The sequence below is a fragment of the Gorilla gorilla genome, chromosome 11, assembly GCF_029281585.2.
Source record: "Gorilla gorilla gorilla isolate KB3781 chromosome 11, NHGRI_mGorGor1-v2.1_pri, whole genome shotgun sequence".
NCBI lineage: Eukaryota > Metazoa > Chordata > Mammalia > Primates > Hominidae > Gorilla > Gorilla gorilla.
Genome location: NC_073235.2, coordinates 67760821 through 67778948, shown reverse-complemented (window position 1 = coordinate 67778948; position 18128 = coordinate 67760821). Strand labels below are relative to the sequence as shown.

Below are 18128 nucleotides of genomic sequence, written 5' to 3'. Positions count from 1 at the left end.
ACACCTCCAGCCCAGCCCTTTTCTGAACTCCAGATTTGCACAACCACCTAACTCCTCAACTCCTCCAATGATGTCTAATAGGTGTCTCAAACATAACATGTTCAAAACCAAGATCTTGATCTTACCCAGCAAATTGGTTCGCTCAAGTTGCCCCAAGCTCAGTCAACACAACTCCATTTTTCTTTCTTGACCAGACTAAATGCTTGGAATCATCCTTAGTCCCTGCCTTCCTCCTATACACCACAACCAATTGCTCAGCAAATCCTGTCAGCTCTTCTGCAAAATACCTCAAAATTTGATGACATTTTACCATCCTCATCGTTTCCACCATACTCCAAGCCACCATGCTCTCTTGCCTTCATAATGACAGTCGGTCCCAGTCTCCTTGCTTCCACTCTTTCCCCTTATGCAGTCTATTCTCCATGAAGCAGCCAGAGTGATCTTTTAAATATGTGAGTAAGGTCATGATATCCCGCTACTGAAAACCCTGCTGGAGTCTCATTCAGAGTAAATGTGGTGTTCTCACAATGACCCACTGCACCTCGCCTACAACTTTAGCCCCTGACCTTCACTCCCACTGATGTCATCCCCTCACTTCCTGCCTTTCCCACTCTGCTCCAGCCACTCAGGTCTCCTTGCTGATTCTTAAACATACTAGTTGCACCCCCACCTTCAGACTTTACCTTCATACTTGCTGTTCTCCTTGAACTGACTTTATCCCTAGATTCCCATATCTCACTCTTTTGCTTCCTTCGGATCTCTGCTCAACTGTTACCTTTTCAGAAAGGATTTTACTGTCCATACAATCTAAAACAACACCTTGTCACTCCTCCCTTTGACACTAATTTATTTTTCTTAGTAACACTTATCACTAGCTCCCAATCGACGTATTTGTTTATTGTCTTTCTTCTTCCAAACACACACACACACTCACATGAATGTAACTACATGAGAGTAGGAACTTCATTTTGTTCAATGTTGCATCCCAATGCTTACAAGAATATCTACCACATGGTAGATACTCAGTAAGTACTTGCAAATGAACAAATGAGTAACAAATGCAAAATAAATTAGAGGAGTGTGCATATATTAACTTAAAATAATAAAAGCTGACAGGAAGCACATTTAAAACCTTGGTAGGGAACTTTAGGAACATAGATTATTTTTAACTTGTTTGTTATCTAGAAAATAAATCATGTTTTATTTAAATATCAAATAAGACACTAGGCACATCAAAAGAATTTTCAGTTTTCAGAATGCACCCTGGTAAAAATATCACAAGCATAATTTCTCATTCAGCCAAAATAAATTTTTAAAAAAGCTAATTTGATACACAATAGCTCCTAATAGATAACAGCTCTTTGAGAAACAAGTCAAGGTTTTTGTTTGAAATAGAGGTATTAGCCCAAGTTTAAAATACAAACTTATTTAACATGAATGGCTTCTTGTTGGTTTATAAACTAGTGGTAATAAATATACAATGACCTCCCAACTGTGGCCAAACAACCATGACCATCTCTCCAAGCATTTTTAACTTACAGTAAAAGACACTGTACTTGAAGTCAGAAAATCAGGATTTAAGTCTAGGGTTTGCAACAAGAGGAATAAAGGACAACATTATTGTGAAAATCAGTTACTAACTACAGCATCTATATACCTCTAAGTTTACTGGGCTATTTGATCAATTGCACCAGCATCACCAAAACATGGAAGGATTCATGTATCTTAGACTATTAGCCTCACTGCCTTTTGTTATATCTCTGCTCCAAGGTGAGACATCTGAAATATAACACTTTAAGTCAGGAAATTAGAGACTTTTTAAAATCTAATTTTCTACATTGGAATAAATTTGTGACTCTAAGCCATCTGTAAACTTCTCAGAGAATCAACAGCTCAACTTGGCATACCTTAATAGATTTGCCTGGCTGGCTTCACATTTCAACCTGCATCTCCTCAGGCCTCCCAATGACTTCAGCCTCTGGAGGGTGAGTTCTTTCCCCCAGGAAGCAAATACAAGCCCACAGATTCAAGTTGTATCTGGATATCTAGAGAGGTCCTGGCACAAACTGTGTCCTTAGTACTCATATTCTCTGATCAGAATTTCTTAAACTGCCCTTACCCTCTACCACCAGGAGTCTCTTTTCCAGGGAGTTTTAAATGGGGATTCATAATCTCCTAGGATTTCTTTTTTCAAGTGGGGACAATAGTTTTCATGAGATTTTCCATGGTCTATTACAAAAGTTTTAAAACAAAAATCTGCTTTTGTAAAAAACAAATATATTGGGTTTTCTTAACTCCATCTCATCATTCAGATGCATGACAAGAAAGATTTTTTCTGATCCATTCAAACTTATTTTTTCACTTGTTTTGTATCTGATTCTCTAATCTCTGACTTACTAGTCACTTATTTATTTAATGAATATTTTCCCAATGTCTACTAGGAACAGAAGTCTAGTTCTAGGCTAGAATTTTCCACGTAATTTTATATATAAATTACGTTTGCATAAGGAACATACAATTATTTTAAAATATAATGAATAGTTTATGCAGAGATTTATTCACTGCACAGATTACAAATGCTTGAAACATAATAATAGATCATAATTTATAATCACGAGACCCAAATATAAATTCCAACTTTATTATTTATTTCTAATGCTAACTCAAAGACATCTTTTTCTCCACATGCTACTGGGTTCTCTTATTTGGAAAACAGAGAGAGGTAAGAAAACATTATTGCTTAAGGTAATGCCAAGAAACTAGGAAATCTTAAAACATGAAACATAAACATCAAATAAAAGATGTTGATATCCACCTAAACTGGGGAAGAGGAACAACCTAGAGGTTAAAAGGAGACTTTACAGAATGTTACACTTCTAAAGACAACATTTGCCATACTGGGAGGCAAGTCTAGGGACATGCTTTACATCCCCTCCACCCAGAAATGACATAAGTACCCTGTACCAGGCTTATCCCATTTCCTGAATTCCCTACTTAATTTAGTTCCATACCTTATCTAATTCAAATATTTTCTAGGCCTGCTAAAGGTGGAGAATATTAATACTGAAAGCCTTAATACCAGGCCCTGGGCTAACCACATCATGGAATTCCAAGCAACGCTTCTTTCTGAAGAAGAAATAACGTGCTGTCCTAATCTGAGGATTTGCTTAATTTCAGTTCCCCTGCCTTACCTCTGATTCCTGAAGCATATCACTCCTCCTCCCATGACTTCTGTGTTCTTCGTGTAAATGCCCCTGCCCCACACAGCTTCAGTCTTCCAGGCCTTTGCTTCACTGGCATTCCCAAGACTGGCTGTCAACAAAACTTGTTTCTGGCCTAGAATAAAATCTCTCATTTCCAACTACTCTATTTAATTTCAAGGAATCAATCAAATTGCCATCTCCCACCAAGATGTCATCAATCTCATTTTTGGAAAGCAGGTGCTTCAATAAGGAGTATAAAAAATAAAATGAGAATGTATATGGATAGATAGACATTAATCCTTTGGAGAGGGATAATTGTAGCAAGACTTGTGACTTCAATAAAACATAGGAACAAGTGATAAAAAGAAAAAGAAAGGAAAAGAATAGAAAGCAAAAGATCAATAAGAAGGCTGTTGCAAAACAAATTTGGAAAAGTATTTGAAAGGGTGTTATACCTACAGACACAATTGTAAACGCTTACTAACTCAAAGATTTTAAATGCTAAAATAGAGGAAAGTCATAAAATTCAGACCAAAAACATACAAAATTGTAATTCAGATTATATATATTTATTTTCCAAATGTAAAAGCAGTAAAGAAAATTAGCTCATGGAGTTTACTCCCTTACCTAACATTGTAAATTGAAGGCTTACAGGAGGAAAGCCTGGTAATATGGTCAAAATTAATGAGAAAGGCTTGGGATGTGGCAAGCAATTCATAAGGAAGAAGAAAAGAGAAGAAAGAAGTAATAGTGAGTTGGGTAGAGAAGAAACACTTAGAAGACAGGGGAAAGTAATTCACTTACCTGTGATCTCATTTTGCAACATGCTAACGATTGAGTAAAAGGAAAGAAAAAGAAAGAACACATAACATTGCCAACCACAGATATTTTGGAAAATGTGTAGCTCAATAACTTGGTCAAAGAAGAAAATCATATTAAGTGACGATTTGAAAAAGGATATGAATGTACCAAAATCTTAATAGCTAATTTTCTAATAGGGTTGAAGGGAGTTAAAATGTAAAGGGCAGGGGTGGCACTGAATCGAGAGATTGCTTTCCCTTTATTCAATACTATAAACGTCTGAAAAAGAAAACACAACACATAAAACAAAACTTAGAATATATATTAAGAATATTTTAAGAGAAAAGTAAAACCATTATTTATAAATATTGCCCTGTAAAATAGTGTATAACATAATAATTACCATCATATGACATGAAGATAGATGCTTTTTTTTTCTGAGCACTATAAACTTTCCTAAATTTGATAAATGACATGAGGATTATCAAGAAAATTTGTGATCAATGCCATAGGAATTCTTAGCATCTTTATCAAGTTTTAATGTAAGTATTTTAAAACCGCATTTATAATTCACATAAAGCACAAAATTGAGGCTTTGATTTTTTTTTTTTGGTTAGAAAATTTTCTCATGAGAACTTCAAGGTTTTCCAGGTGTGTTCTTTGCTCAGAATCTTATTTGGCACCTACAAGTCACCTGCTATTATTCCTTCTGTGGAGAGCAATAGAAAGGAGAAAGTATGGTATAAAGGAATAATTAAACCCACTGAAGATCAAAGTGACTTATGGAGAGCTAGAGACTATAAAGAGGAATTTAGATACTACTCCTGCAAATATAAAAAATAAAATTTAAATAGACTCCTAGTTTACAGTTTTTGCTTCTCAACATTATTAGGGAATCAGGGTCAATTTACACTGGTTTAAGCTTATAATTTGTATTCAAGAAGGTGAATAGGCTTTTGTCCTTCCTTAATTCCCGCGCTGGAGGATGCCTCACCAGTTCTCTGCCTGTCTCACAAATGCAGGTTCAAATGAGTGCTTCCAAAAGACTTCTAGGATCATTGGTCCATTACACGGTCAGGCCCATCCAGCATCTTAGTGATACTTTAGACAGAGGGAAGGAGGCAAGCCTTCTTCACCATCATCCCTGGGACTAGCCCAGAACCAATTAGTAAATAGGCAGTGAAGGCAACTTGACTAAGAACTCACTTTCTTATTGATATAGTAGGGGTCCAGATCCTCCAGGGGCACTGACACCATCTCTGGAGGAATGTCTCCATAAATAAATGGAAGAGATTTTCCTGCTTCCAAGTCACTGTTTGGCTTTGGGCCATTTTCATCATCCTCATCCTTGCGTTCCTGTTTGGGTCTCTTAGCTTTCTCTTCTGCAATGCGTTGTTCAATAGCAGCAAGGGATTCCCTGGTAAAGAAGCGGAAGCTGTCAGGTCCTGGCGGTACCAGCACTGACTGTGCCATCTTTTCATCCTGCTCCTTTAATCACTGTTTAGCTCCTTGCATAAGAAAGTGCTACAGAAACAGGGAGGGAAAAAAAGCAATGACCATTAGAATAAAAGGTGATTGTGTCAGTTACATGACACTGAGCACTGAGATACAGCATAGAAACCCAGATAGCTATAATATTTTCAAAGAAAGCTGTATTTGGTATTCAGGGAATCTCATATGTGCATCCGTTTGCTCGCATGGAGATCTATCTCTCACATTCAGTAGGTGTCTATGAGGTAATCTAATCTCCCACTCCCAAAATGTTTTAAGTGATTGTGCTACTTGTGGGAAAATATGCAATTCAGAGCTCAGAAATGGAGGATACTGGTTTGTGCCTGCTGTTTCACTTGTGTGAATATTTTGGCAGCCATCTTTTTCAGCATTCTTTCTGAAAAAATAGCAGAGATCCAAAACAAGAGATGAAACATCACAATAAATTGTAGAACCTGAGCTGAGGATCTTGCACATATCTCTCCAAGTCTTTGCACGTGCCCTTTGGCTCACTTTATCACATTTAAGAGTTTATTCCAAGTCAATTCACTGGGTAAAAATCTCTGGAAATCCTAAAATGCCAGGCTATGGAAACATAGGTAGATCCTGCTTGAAAGAAAGGGAGTGGGAAGGAGCAGAAGATGCCTGGTTGTGTTTGGAACTGCTCGGAAGCTGCACAGGAAGGGACCCAGCTCCTGCCAAACCGGGCAGGAAGTCATCCACATCAGAGGTCTGTAGCTCGGACCCCCCGGCTTAGCAACCTGCTGCTAGCTAGTGTAATTGCTTCTTAAATTAACACATTTGCAGTACCTTAGGAAATACTGTAGAGATAGCCAATTTCCTCAAATTATGCCCATTTCACAAAAACATAGCATCACAGTCTTAGTGTCCATATCAGAATTTGGACTTGAGAAAAAATAATAAGTTTATGATAGTTTATCTTTTCAAGCAAACTCTTATTATATGAGTCTTTGCAATAACCTAAATAGATTTTTACTGGTATTCAAATCATATTTCACTAGACTAAAGTAGATAACTCAAAAGAGCACATCAGTCATTCCAAATGTTACCTCTGAACCAGTGGCAGGAGTTTCTATGCTATTTGAAACAATACAATCAACATCTTGACTCCTAAATGCCACTTAATCTATTTTTTCCATCTTTTCAAAAATCAATCTATTTCACCCCCATACTATAGGAGTCAGAGTTGTCATTTAAATATATGAAATGCATTTTCTAAGAGTGAAATGTGTTATGCAGTTCACTTCTGCAGCATACACCAGATAAAACAGAGGGAAACCTAAAATAACAAAAACTACTGCACAGTTTTATTTAAAAAAATGTTGAAGTAAACCAGGACCTTTCAGCTACCAGCTAGCAGACTGCCCTCCCCAGTATTATAGTGCCTCCAAAACATCCCTCATTTTTTTCACCCATTCCTAGAGACCCTCATGCCTAGCGACAGACATAGGCATGAAGATGGTCCTTGCACACTGGGGGAGGAAACTGCCATGCCTGGATTCTCTAATAGAAGAGACATGCTAAAACATGCAGCCAGCAGCTTCAAAATGAAAGTGGTCCCTCTGCAGATTTCCCCAAGGATTCTACTACTGTAAAGGTAGAGAAGCATCACAGAGAATAAGCATAATAAGAATATTAAAACATTACCCCTGTAGAATCTTTTACACCCAGAGTTTGGGATTGATAAGCTGGCACCAAGAAGACTGCAGCTAAAATTCCATCATGCTTTAAAAAAAAAAAAAAAAAGTCTTTTTTTTTTTTTTTTTTTTTTTTAATTCTCCTTCAAAGACCACACCTAACTTCCTGTAAAAGGATTCTGGTAACTGAAGTAAGAAGAGGCATTTCCTGTACAGGGACTACAAAATGGCATTATTGTAACTACCACTAGAGGGCGGGGAACTGTGAAGAGAAACACCTTCACAGCGTACACACAGACATATGTCTGAAGCAGCCCAAAGCTCTCAGTTGTGGAACCGATCTTCCACAGGCTTTTCTTGGAACGAAACATTAAAACTTTGCTGATTTTAAGTGTTAATTTTGTTAACAGATAATGCTTCTTCTCATGCTTTTTATTTGCTATGTCAGAAAGTCATTCAACCCATATAAAGAATTCAACTTTAAAGTAAAGAGAAAGTACAGTAGTGCACTGCTTAATGGCATTTTTGGTCAATGACAGATCACATATATGACAGTGGTCGCATAAGATTATAATACCATATTTTTTACTGTACCTTGTCTATGTTTAGATGTGTTTAGATACACAAATACCATTGCATTACAATTGCCTGTAGTATTCAGTACAGTAACATCCAGTATAGGTTTGTAGCCTAGGAACAATAGGCTATACCATGTAGCCTAGTTGTGTAATAGGCTCTACCATCTAGGTTTTACGTACACTCTATGAGGTACACACAATGACAAAAATCACCTAATGACACATTTCTCAGAATATATCTTGGTCCTTAAGCAAAGCATGACTGTAAATAGGGAAGGGTTAAAAATAAAAACTCATATTAAATAGCAATTAACCCTTACTATATGTAAGGGTTAAAAATAAAAATTCATATTAAACAGCAATTACCGTATGTAGGCTTGTAGCCAAGGAACTACAAACATAGAGTAGGATTTGATATTAGCCTCAGCCCCAGATAATCTTAAATCCAATGTAGTTCTTTGGTAATTCAATAAAGAGATGCCCTGTGCCACACAAGTTAACTCTCTCAAGAAAAAATATTAACCCAGTGAAACACCAATCTTATTTATCTCTGATTTAAGTCACTAAAAAGCAACCAGAAAAAAAGAACAGATAAACCAGTGAGATTGTGAATGCTAGGCTTTCAATTAATATCATAGTGAAGATTTGAGGACTTACTAAGTGCCAGTCACTTGGCTAAGACATTTGCCCTGTATTATTTCATCCTCCACACAACCCTATTGGATAAATGCTTTCATTATCCTTATTTGCAAACTGAAGTGAGGACATACACTGAGATTAGGAAAAGTCTCCTAAGATCATACAGGCAGGATTCAAACTCAAAATCTGATAGCAAAAATCTGTGATCATTACTCAATCATAAAAAGAAAACAGGCACCGGTATCAATTATAATTAGAACAGTTCTAATTGTTAAATCAATGTATTTCATACTTTCTGGCTTCATCATTTTCATTGGAAAATGTATTTGTTGGGCAAAAACAGAAAACAAAATACCACATCTTCTCACTTATAAGTGGGAGCTAAACATTGGGTACACATGGACATAAACATGGGAACAAGAGACACTGTGGACTATAAGGGGGTATAGGGTGGGGGAAGCAAGTGCTGAAAAACTACCTATTGGGTACTATGCTTGCTACCTGGGTGGTGGGTTCAATCGTACCCTCAAACTTTGGCATCATGCAATATACCATCATAGCAAACCTGCACAGGTACCCGCTGAATCTGAAATGAAGGATTTGGAGAAAAGAAGAAAATGTGTTTGTCGGAAATGAGCAAGGGGAAGATGTAGCCCAAAATAATATTTTAGTCACTTTAGCAGATAACTTTTGATTGTAAGAGAAAAAGATGTCTCAAACTAATTGAAGTAAAAAATAAATAAAGACATGAGTTTATTGGTTCATGGTTTGTCCAGGGCTAGTCTTAGGCATATGATGATTCAAGAGCTCAGCTGATGTTACCAGCTCATAATTATGCTGTATCCTTTTGTTCTGACTTTCATAGTGATAAATTTCCTAAAGATTCTTCTCTTAGCCGTAGCTTCCCTACAGCTAGATGCTGTAGCAGCTCTAGCCTCCCAACCTTCCAGACCTCAATTCAGTGGGAAGAAAGACTCAGAAAAACTCATTGCATCTCACTGACACCTGGTGGGTCACATGCCCATCCTGAAGTAATTACTCTGTCCAGGGTAATGCCGTCTTTGATTGGCCTCTCCTAAGCCACATGCTGTAGCCTTGAAACATGGAAGAGTCCTCACTTGAAACCTATGAGTAGTCAGGGTTATCGCTGTGGTACAGAAGCATTTCTCAAAAGTGGAGTTGGAGCTGGGAAGGTTGCTTTTGCTTGTAATCCCAGCATTTTGGGAGATCAGGGCAGGAGGATCCCTTGAGACCAGGCATTTGAGGCTGCAGTGAGCTATGATCACACCACTGCACTCCAGCCTGGGAGATAGAGCAAGACAAAGAAAGAAAGAGAGAGAGAGAGAGAGGAAGGAAGGAAGGAAGGAAGGAAGGAAGGAAGGAAGGAAGGAAGGAAGGAGAGAAAGGAGAGAAAGAAAGAAAGAAAGAAAGAAAGAAAGAAAGAAAGAAAGAAAGAAAGAAAGAAAGAAAGAAAGACAGACAGACAGGGAGGGAGGAAGAAAGGAAGGAAGGAAGGAAGGAAGGAACGACAGACAAGTCCCGGTGGCTCATGCCTGTAATCCCAGCACTTTGGGAGGCCGAAGCAGGCAGATTGCTTGAGGCCAGGAGATCAAGACCAGCCTGGCCAACATGACGAAACCCCATCTCTACTAAAAATAGAAAAAATTAGCCGGGCATGGTGATGGGCACCTGCAATCCCAGCTACTGGGGAGGCTGAGGCAGGAGAATCGCTTGAACCCAGGAGGCGGAGTTTGCAGTAAGCCAAGATCATGCCACTGCACTCCAGCCTGGGCAACAGAGTGAAACTCAGTCTCAAAAAAAAAAAAAAAAAAAAAAAAAAAAAGACAGAAAAGGAAAAAAAAAAAAAACACCAGGAAATGACAAAGAGCAGAGTTGTTGAGTTACTATTACTGGAATAAGGGGGAAATTAATGCTGGACAGAAAGAACAAACAAGTGCGTGCTCTAGTCACATTCTCATCATATTTGCAGTGCCTCCACTTTTGGAAAGTGACATTATCAATATCGGGATATATACATATGGTATATCTTCCATGTGTACCAACTTCCATGTATACTGTCCAGGCAAGATACTTATAAGATTCCTTCCCCATAGTAAGTTGTCCTACTGCAATCAAGCGCACAATATTTCATAAATCTCTATGATGAGTGTCAACTTCAATTATCAAATCCATATTCAGGTCTTACTTTACAGATGTGCTCAGCAATATACCAACTTGTTATACAAATGATTCTAATTCAAAATAAATTAAGAATAAACAAATTTATGAAATGGTTTACCAAACATATTTTTGGGAGAAGATTAGTCATAATAATAACACATAGTATCTACTTTTTTAAATAAAAATCTACACATAGTACCTACTTTTGTCAAGCACTATTTTAAGAGCTATGAAACCATTTATTCCTTATAGCAACCTAATGAAATAGATACTGTAATCATTTCCCTTTAAAACATGAGGAAGAAGTAAAAAATGGAACAAAGGATACTAGAGGCTGGGGAGGATAGGGAGAGATTTGTTAAAGGATACAAAATTACAGCTAGACAGGAGAAATAAGTTATAGCTTCTATACCACTGTAGGATGACTATACTTAACAATATTATAGAACTTCATATAGGTAGGAGGAGGATATTGAATGTTCCCAATACAAAGAAATGCTAAATGTTTGAGATGATGGGTGTGCTAATAACCCTGATCTGATCAGTATATGTTATATGTATTGAAATATCACTATGTACCCCATGAATATGTACAACTACTGTCAATCTAAAAAATAAACAGGAATAAACAGAGGCATCCTGAAATTCGGTAGTTTAAAATACAAATAAGTTCTCACAACTGGAAAGAGTAGAGTCAGATGTGGAACTCATGCTTGCTGGCTGCAGATTTCATGTTTCTAACAATTACGCAATGCTTAAGACATTTTCTGGAATTATGCACTATCAGAAACATACCAAGATATGTGCAGTTTCCTTAACATTATATTAGTTATAGAGTCACCTCTTTCTCTCCCATTGATTCTAGCCAGTGAGTGTGTCTTGGAATACTTAAAAGGGTGAACACAAAATGTTTTACCAAAACATATAAAACATCGAATGAACAACACTGAGTATTTTTTCACATCAAAGATACTTTTGCGTAATGTAGATTTAAGTAAAGAATTATAGTCTGTTTCTCATTTCCCAGGATAAGGTTTTCAGAAATCATACGTTAGTTTTTCTTCCATTTGTTCTGACCTTTGTTATCACATCATACTGATATTTTATGAGAGTTCTATATGACATATATTACGTGAAGGTTTTAAATTTCATTCAGTTGTACTACATTTCAGACAGAAGATTTTGTGTTACAACTTTTAAGGCCAGACACTATATTTGGAAGACCCATGAATAATGAGAAAGGCAAACGATATTATTTGAAGTAGTCAGAAAATAAAAAATGTTAAGAATTGGGATTCTAAATGCTGATATTTCTATAATGTTTTCCTTTCGATACTCTTTCCTTTAGTTTTCTCATTTATACAAGAGGAATATACTTTTTCTAAATTAAAATTTTAAAAAATCATGTTATTACACATGATGACATCAGCAAAAAGTTATATGAAAGATAAGACAATTTAAAAAAATAAGGGTATGTAGTAATAAACATTGTACCACAATTTTTTTCTACAAAGATCCACATTAATAATACATGCTCTAGAAATAAATTTATACTAAGAAAATGGCATATTAAATTTCATAGATGAGGACATAATTTTATATTAGTTTATATTGTAATTAGTGGTTGTGGATAAGTGCGCAAAGACTTAGAAAATTTTGTGCCCAAGCATTAAGAAAGCTGAAAACACTAAGGAAAGTCTTTTTTTTTCTGGAAGGGGCCTTTTAAGTTCTGTTCTACAATTGTAGTTTTTTGGGTTCTTTGGTACATTACAGTAATGTAAACATAAACCAATAAAAGATTTGCTAAATATTATTTGAATATTTATTTTTCAGATATTCTAGCTTTCTTATTTCATAGGTTCAAGTCTATTTTCTTATCAACTTTTTGATTATTACTTGCTGTGATATATATTTGTATATATGCACATACACACACATATGTACACACACACACACACACACACGTATATGTATCCTTCTCTTTTTAACCTGAATCCACTAGCCCATTTCTGTAACTAACAATTTCCATAATGGGGAGACAGTTCTGAACAACCAGACTTACGTGTTTTTCTGCTGTAGAGTAGAAACAGAGAATAGTAGAATATGAAGAACTCAAGTTCAGTGTTTACTGGTGAGAAAAGCTGTTTTTTTTTAATGCTAGGTTTAGTTCCAATATGAAACTAACTTATTTTTTATAGTTTATTTTTATATTAGGTGCATTGAGCAATATTCTTTTTTCTCTTTCTTGAAATAAAAAAAAATTATTTAGAAACTACTTCAAATAGAAAAAAAAAAAAGCCTGTCAAGAAACACCAGGTGGAAAATGAGTTGCTAATAAAGCAGAATTTTAGGTAACAAAAGTCTAAAAAACCACAAAAGAGAAACAGCACCACTGTCATTTGAACAATGGCTATTTACTTGCATTTTTTGGCATTGTTAATCACTGAATCTGGATTTTTCTCTGAATTCCACACAAAGCATCCATTAAACAACAATTTTGTTATAAAATGTTTACTTTTTACACACATTTTAGGACAAGCTATCACCAGACACAAATCAATACAAATGCATCAGGGGCTGAACAATCTCAGTGAGTGACACATATTTTGCAAACTTCTGCCAAACAAAAGGATGGAATAGGTTGTGCACAAATCAAATGAGGGAGAGTTAAGGAATAACACATTTTAAATATTAATAATTCAGACATGGTACTGTATTTTCTGTAAAAGAAAATGAACATTTAGTAACACACTAATAAATTTTATCTCTTAAGAGATTAGTGTACTGATAAAGCATTCAGAGAACTGGAGAGCTGTGGACAGCAGATACCAAAAACATCTCAGCTTTGCAGAGGTAACCAGAGCCTTCCCTGATTACTCCCTTTGCCAGAGGTCCACAAAGAATTTGCAGTGTGCCCACCTGCCTGCTGCACTTCCAACTCCAAGCTGCAAACTTTAAGAACCCAAAGAGATGTCCCCAGTGGGCAAGGGGAGCAGAGAAGAGAAGCAATGTTAGAGTAGGTAGTTAGGCAGACATGAGCAAGGCAGTAGAGAGCCCCTCCCTCAGTAATGTCAGGCAACCATCAGATGATGGTCAGGTGGTTACTAAACTGTCTAAAATAATAATTGGTCTTAGCCAGCACTAGGTAAAGACAGTCCCCTAATGGCTTAAAAAAAAACACCTGAACCTGGTGATCAGAGGCTTCCTGATAAGTTCTCAGGAATTGGGTGAGTGAGCTCAAGCATGCACATTAAGAGGCAAAATGGCAGAGTTTAACTGGTATATGACCTTCTCAGGAACACTCTACTGGTAAAGGAAAATTGCCTCAAGTGAGCATGCACACAACTTCAGTAAACACACTGCACATATTGCCCCTCCCGAGTGCTGGCAGATCACTGCACATGTGTATAGCCTGCTCCAAAAGAAAATAAAGGGAAGAGAAATGCAAACGCCGTAACCAGGCCATAACCAGGCCAATGTATAAAACTTCAAGTCAAGGGCCAAACAGGGCACTTGGACCTCTCAAGTTGCCTGCTTGGCCTTTTCCCAAGTATACTTTACTTCCTTTTGTTCCTGCTCTAAAACTTTTTAATAAACTCTTACTCCTACTCTAAAACTTGCCTCGGTCTCTCCCTCTGCCTTAAACCTACTTCTTCCCCTCAGCCAAATTCTTTCCTCCAACGAGGCAAGGATCAAGTTTGCTGCAGACCTCTATGGATTCACCACTGGTGACATGTTAAATGTAAAACTAAAGGATGGTAAAATGGGAAACAACCTCCATTCAAATCTCAGAGATGTGAGCAAATCCCCAAAAGCGTTGTTAGATGAAAGAATTGGACACACCTCATTTCCCAAAAAAGCGTAATACATAGAAATTTCAGAGATAATTGGAAAAATTTCCAGAGAAATCCTCAATGAAAATAGAGCTCTTCAACACAAAAATCTCAGGGCTGAAACACACCCTGTGTTCATCCAGGCAACAATGCCTCTTGCTTTTTAGCCGGGATGCAGTTGGTCAATGACACCAAATGGATTTACAGAGCAACCTTTAGAACTTTCCTTTGGGGCCAAAGTCTAGGCCTGTGAGGTTGCAAGCAGCCCTGTAAGGCCTGTGATGACACCAGGTTCCAAAGGTTCTGATGTCTGGCCCTTCCTTCCAACATACAATGTCAAACACATAAGATGTTCTGATGTGTTACATTTGATATTTTGAATATGGAAGCATATTTTAAATATTCTTTAGGCATTAACTTATTACAAAATTATCCACCAAGATTTCACATTAGGTTAAAGTTCAATTCAGTCTTCACATTTCTGTACCAAGGTCTCCACCTCGGCATATTACCAAACACCTTCTCCAGCAATCAATGTTACCTGAATGCACATGGTGAGCCCCATGGTCAGCCTCTTTGTTTCCCAGGTGAACTAACCAGATGTTAATGTTGCTCTGCTGCACAGTAAAACTCCTAACTCAAACTCACCAAAAAAAGAGTGAAACTCTGCAAAATGCACTTTAAAAAGAGGTACTTCATGCTCATAAAAAGAAACTAGTGAGTCTTCTAAGAATAATAAAAGGGAGTATTTAACAGTTAAGCACAAGATTTGGAGTGCAGAATTCGGATAAGGCTCTCCTGGTTCGGGTTGTTAAAACTCTTCTTGTTCCTCCTGTGGGCCCCTTTCATCGGATATCACGAAGTCTTCATCTGTGGCATAGAGAATGTCTACAGTCCTCTGCAATACAGGGTCATTGTGCCCCTCGTTCTGCTGGCAAATCAATTCATTGTTCCTTAGCTTTCTGAAGTAGAAATCTCTTTCTCCAAGGCTTCAATGGCAAGTTTCAGTACAGTGACCTGCTAGCATCAATTTGACCCTGCAGCACTCCTACTGCTCACACCAGGATTTTTTAATACCACCCTGGGGCCAGCCTTAGAAGCTGCAGTTATTTGTGGAAATGGTCCTATGTGGAGCTGGATTGCTAGAGCTGAGAGGTTACTTCAGTTTATTCAGAACTGGAGCAACAATAGAGGGAGCCACTTCAGTTTCTTGACCTTGTCCGGCAGCCACAGGGTTATAGTCTTTTTCATTGCAGTTTGCATCAAAAAACTTCTTAAAGTACTGAATGAATTCAAAATTGTCCTGAAACTTTCCTTTTCCTAATTGTCCACAGAAATTACTTTGTCATCACCCACCCTCTTAAAAATACTGCTTGTAGTATTTTGAAGTTATGGATGTATTCATGGAATTTCACCTTCTTCAAGGCAATGGAGCCAGGGAACAGGATGACCATAAAGCGACAATAAGCAGCCCCTGAGCACAATTATTCCATCTTTGTCAAATTCAACTTCAGGAGACTCATTGATCCAGGCCAGTATGTCACGCAGAATTAGGTTGTCATTGGTGACTGATGTCAAGTGCATATTCACTGTCATCTTTGGCTCCTGGTGGAACAGTCTACTGCCCACACCCAGCCCTGGTTCCATCTTCATCTTGTTCAAAATGCTTGACCAACATTCTTTAGATATTCCATTAAATGATTGTTATGTCCTAAGACGCATTTTGCTTTTCTTTAACAGAAATGCATACCAATCTTACTATGATGATCTCTGGGAAATATGATTCAGTGTATAGATAATCACTTTACATCTAACTTTCCTAGGAAAAATAAGTTAACTATATTAAAGAAATATACCTATATTTTAATGGAAGCATTTTTATTTTACTGTAGGTAGACTGGCAATACATTGCTGCAACGTTTTAAAATCTTCAGATGTGTTAAGTGCATGTTAGCAGACTTCCAAGAACTCATTCAACCGTCTCTAAATGGCTCATCAGCAGGAAGGCCACCTCTAATCTGATTACATAGTAGTTTGGTTTTGATGGATGGATTATACTGGAATCACAGAATTCCAATTCTGGATTTTAATAATCAGGTAAGAAAGAAAATTTCCCAGGATATGGTTCTCTTTATGAGGGTGAGGTATTTCCACTTGTTTGATATACCTGAATATTTCCAGCTCAGTTTTCCTCATTTCTCCTTTTCGTCAAAGACTTCTACCTAAAATTTTTCCGTCAGTCCCCGTTCTCTTTTATGGGGGAGAAAAAGCAGCCTCTAAACTCCTCAGTGGAACAGTAGATCTGAATGTCTGGGCATCTTCCCCATGAACGAGCAGGTAGAGCCAGGATCAGAAGGTCTTTGAAATAATAATAATAACAGGCTGGGCGCAGTGGCTCACGCCTGTAAACCCAGCACTTTGGGAGGCCGAGGTGGGCAGATCACGAGGTCAGGAGATTGAGACCATCCTGCTAACATGGTGAAACCCCGTCTCTACTAAAAATACAAACAATTAGCCAGGCGTGGTGGCGGGTACCTGTAGTCCCAGCTACTAGGGAGGCTGAGGCAGGAGAATAGCATGAACCCAGGAGGCGGAGCTTGCAGTGAGCCGAGATCGCGCCACTGCACTCCAACCTGGGCGACAGAGCGAGACTCTGTCTCAATAAATAAATAAATAAATAAATAAAATAATAATAAAACAATGCTCAAGAAATAGCTACATTCCAAAGTGTATGTATGCATGCCTGTGTGTATGAGAGAGAGAGAGAAACAGACACAGAGAGAGAGAGAGAAAGAGAGAGAGAGAGAGAGAGAGAGAGAACTAGAGAGGAGTGAAGGAGAGCATAGGAGACCATGGGTTCATTTCTTCATGTAATGTCAACACTACCTAAATTGTGGCACACTACTGGCTTCTTGATTTGTTATCTCATTGATCCTTGCATTATTTGTGAAGAAAGTAGTATTGTTGTCACTTTTCAAATGTGGGAGTGCTCAGGGTATATGGATGTTGAATAACTTGCCATTGCCACACTGAGCCAGAGTTTAAATTCACATGTGTCTGATTTCAAATACTAAATATAGTCCATGTTCCATTTCTCCCCCAGGGTAAGAAATGCTCCACTGAGCTACAAGTTAAGAAGGGAAATATGATATAAGTCTGATTTTCTAAAAGTCACTGGATCCCTTTCTATACCTAAGATGTTTATAGAATCCCACAGGTCCACTGCTATTAGACAAATTTGTGACCCAGTACAAATAACATAGTTTCCCCTTATAATCTTGCTATTGCTATTATGGGACTAGCTTAACCTCTGCCAGAAAGCGGAAGTTGTTTTCTCAATACCTTCACATGCACCATAATGAATGTACTCTTATCCCAGGCATGGAGGATGAGCTTACACATTTACAAGGAACTCTCTTCTGCAATACTGTATACATCTCTCCTCATATTCATTTATTGATGAGTTAACCATTCTTGTGACTCCAGCTTACACTTATATGATGCCCTCAACATAGATCCCTAGTCCTGAGTGCTCATTCAGGATCCTATCACATATTCCCAACAACCTATAGCTAAGGTCTCCTGGGCTGTAGGTTCTTGGATCCTCAGGTGAACATTTCCAAAATTGAACTTATCTTCCTTAGAAATTTATGCCATTTGTTAAATATTTCCATTTGCTTCATTTTTCTTCTTTTTTCCTAAGTTAGAAGTATTTTTCCTGACTTAGTTGTTTCACTCCCTTTC

General features: G+C 37.5%; 1 protein-coding gene and 1 pseudogene across 3 annotated transcripts in view; both read right to left on the bottom strand.

Annotated features, from left to right (window-relative positions):
- SCN2A (sodium voltage-gated channel alpha subunit 2) overlaps positions 1-18128 on the bottom strand; it is a 152466-nt gene that overhangs the window by 90740 nt on the left and 43598 nt on the right. For 2 of the 3 annotated variants that reach the window (XM_055380240.2, XM_055380242.2), the window contains exons 2-3: positions 5211-5528; positions 4166-4283 (exon numbers count right to left, since the gene is read on the bottom strand). In XM_055380240.2, coding sequence (XP_055236215.1) covers positions 4166-4283; positions 5211-5477 — 385 coding nt within the window. In that variant the 5' untranslated portion in view covers positions 5478-5528. Of the gene's footprint in view, positions 1-4165; positions 4284-5210; positions 5529-7163; positions 7254-18128 lie in introns of those variants that run through there. The other variant, XM_055380241.2, reaches the window with a different exon arrangement.
- Positions 13976-16089, bottom strand: LOC129532106 (microtubule-associated protein RP/EB family member 1-like; annotated as a pseudogene).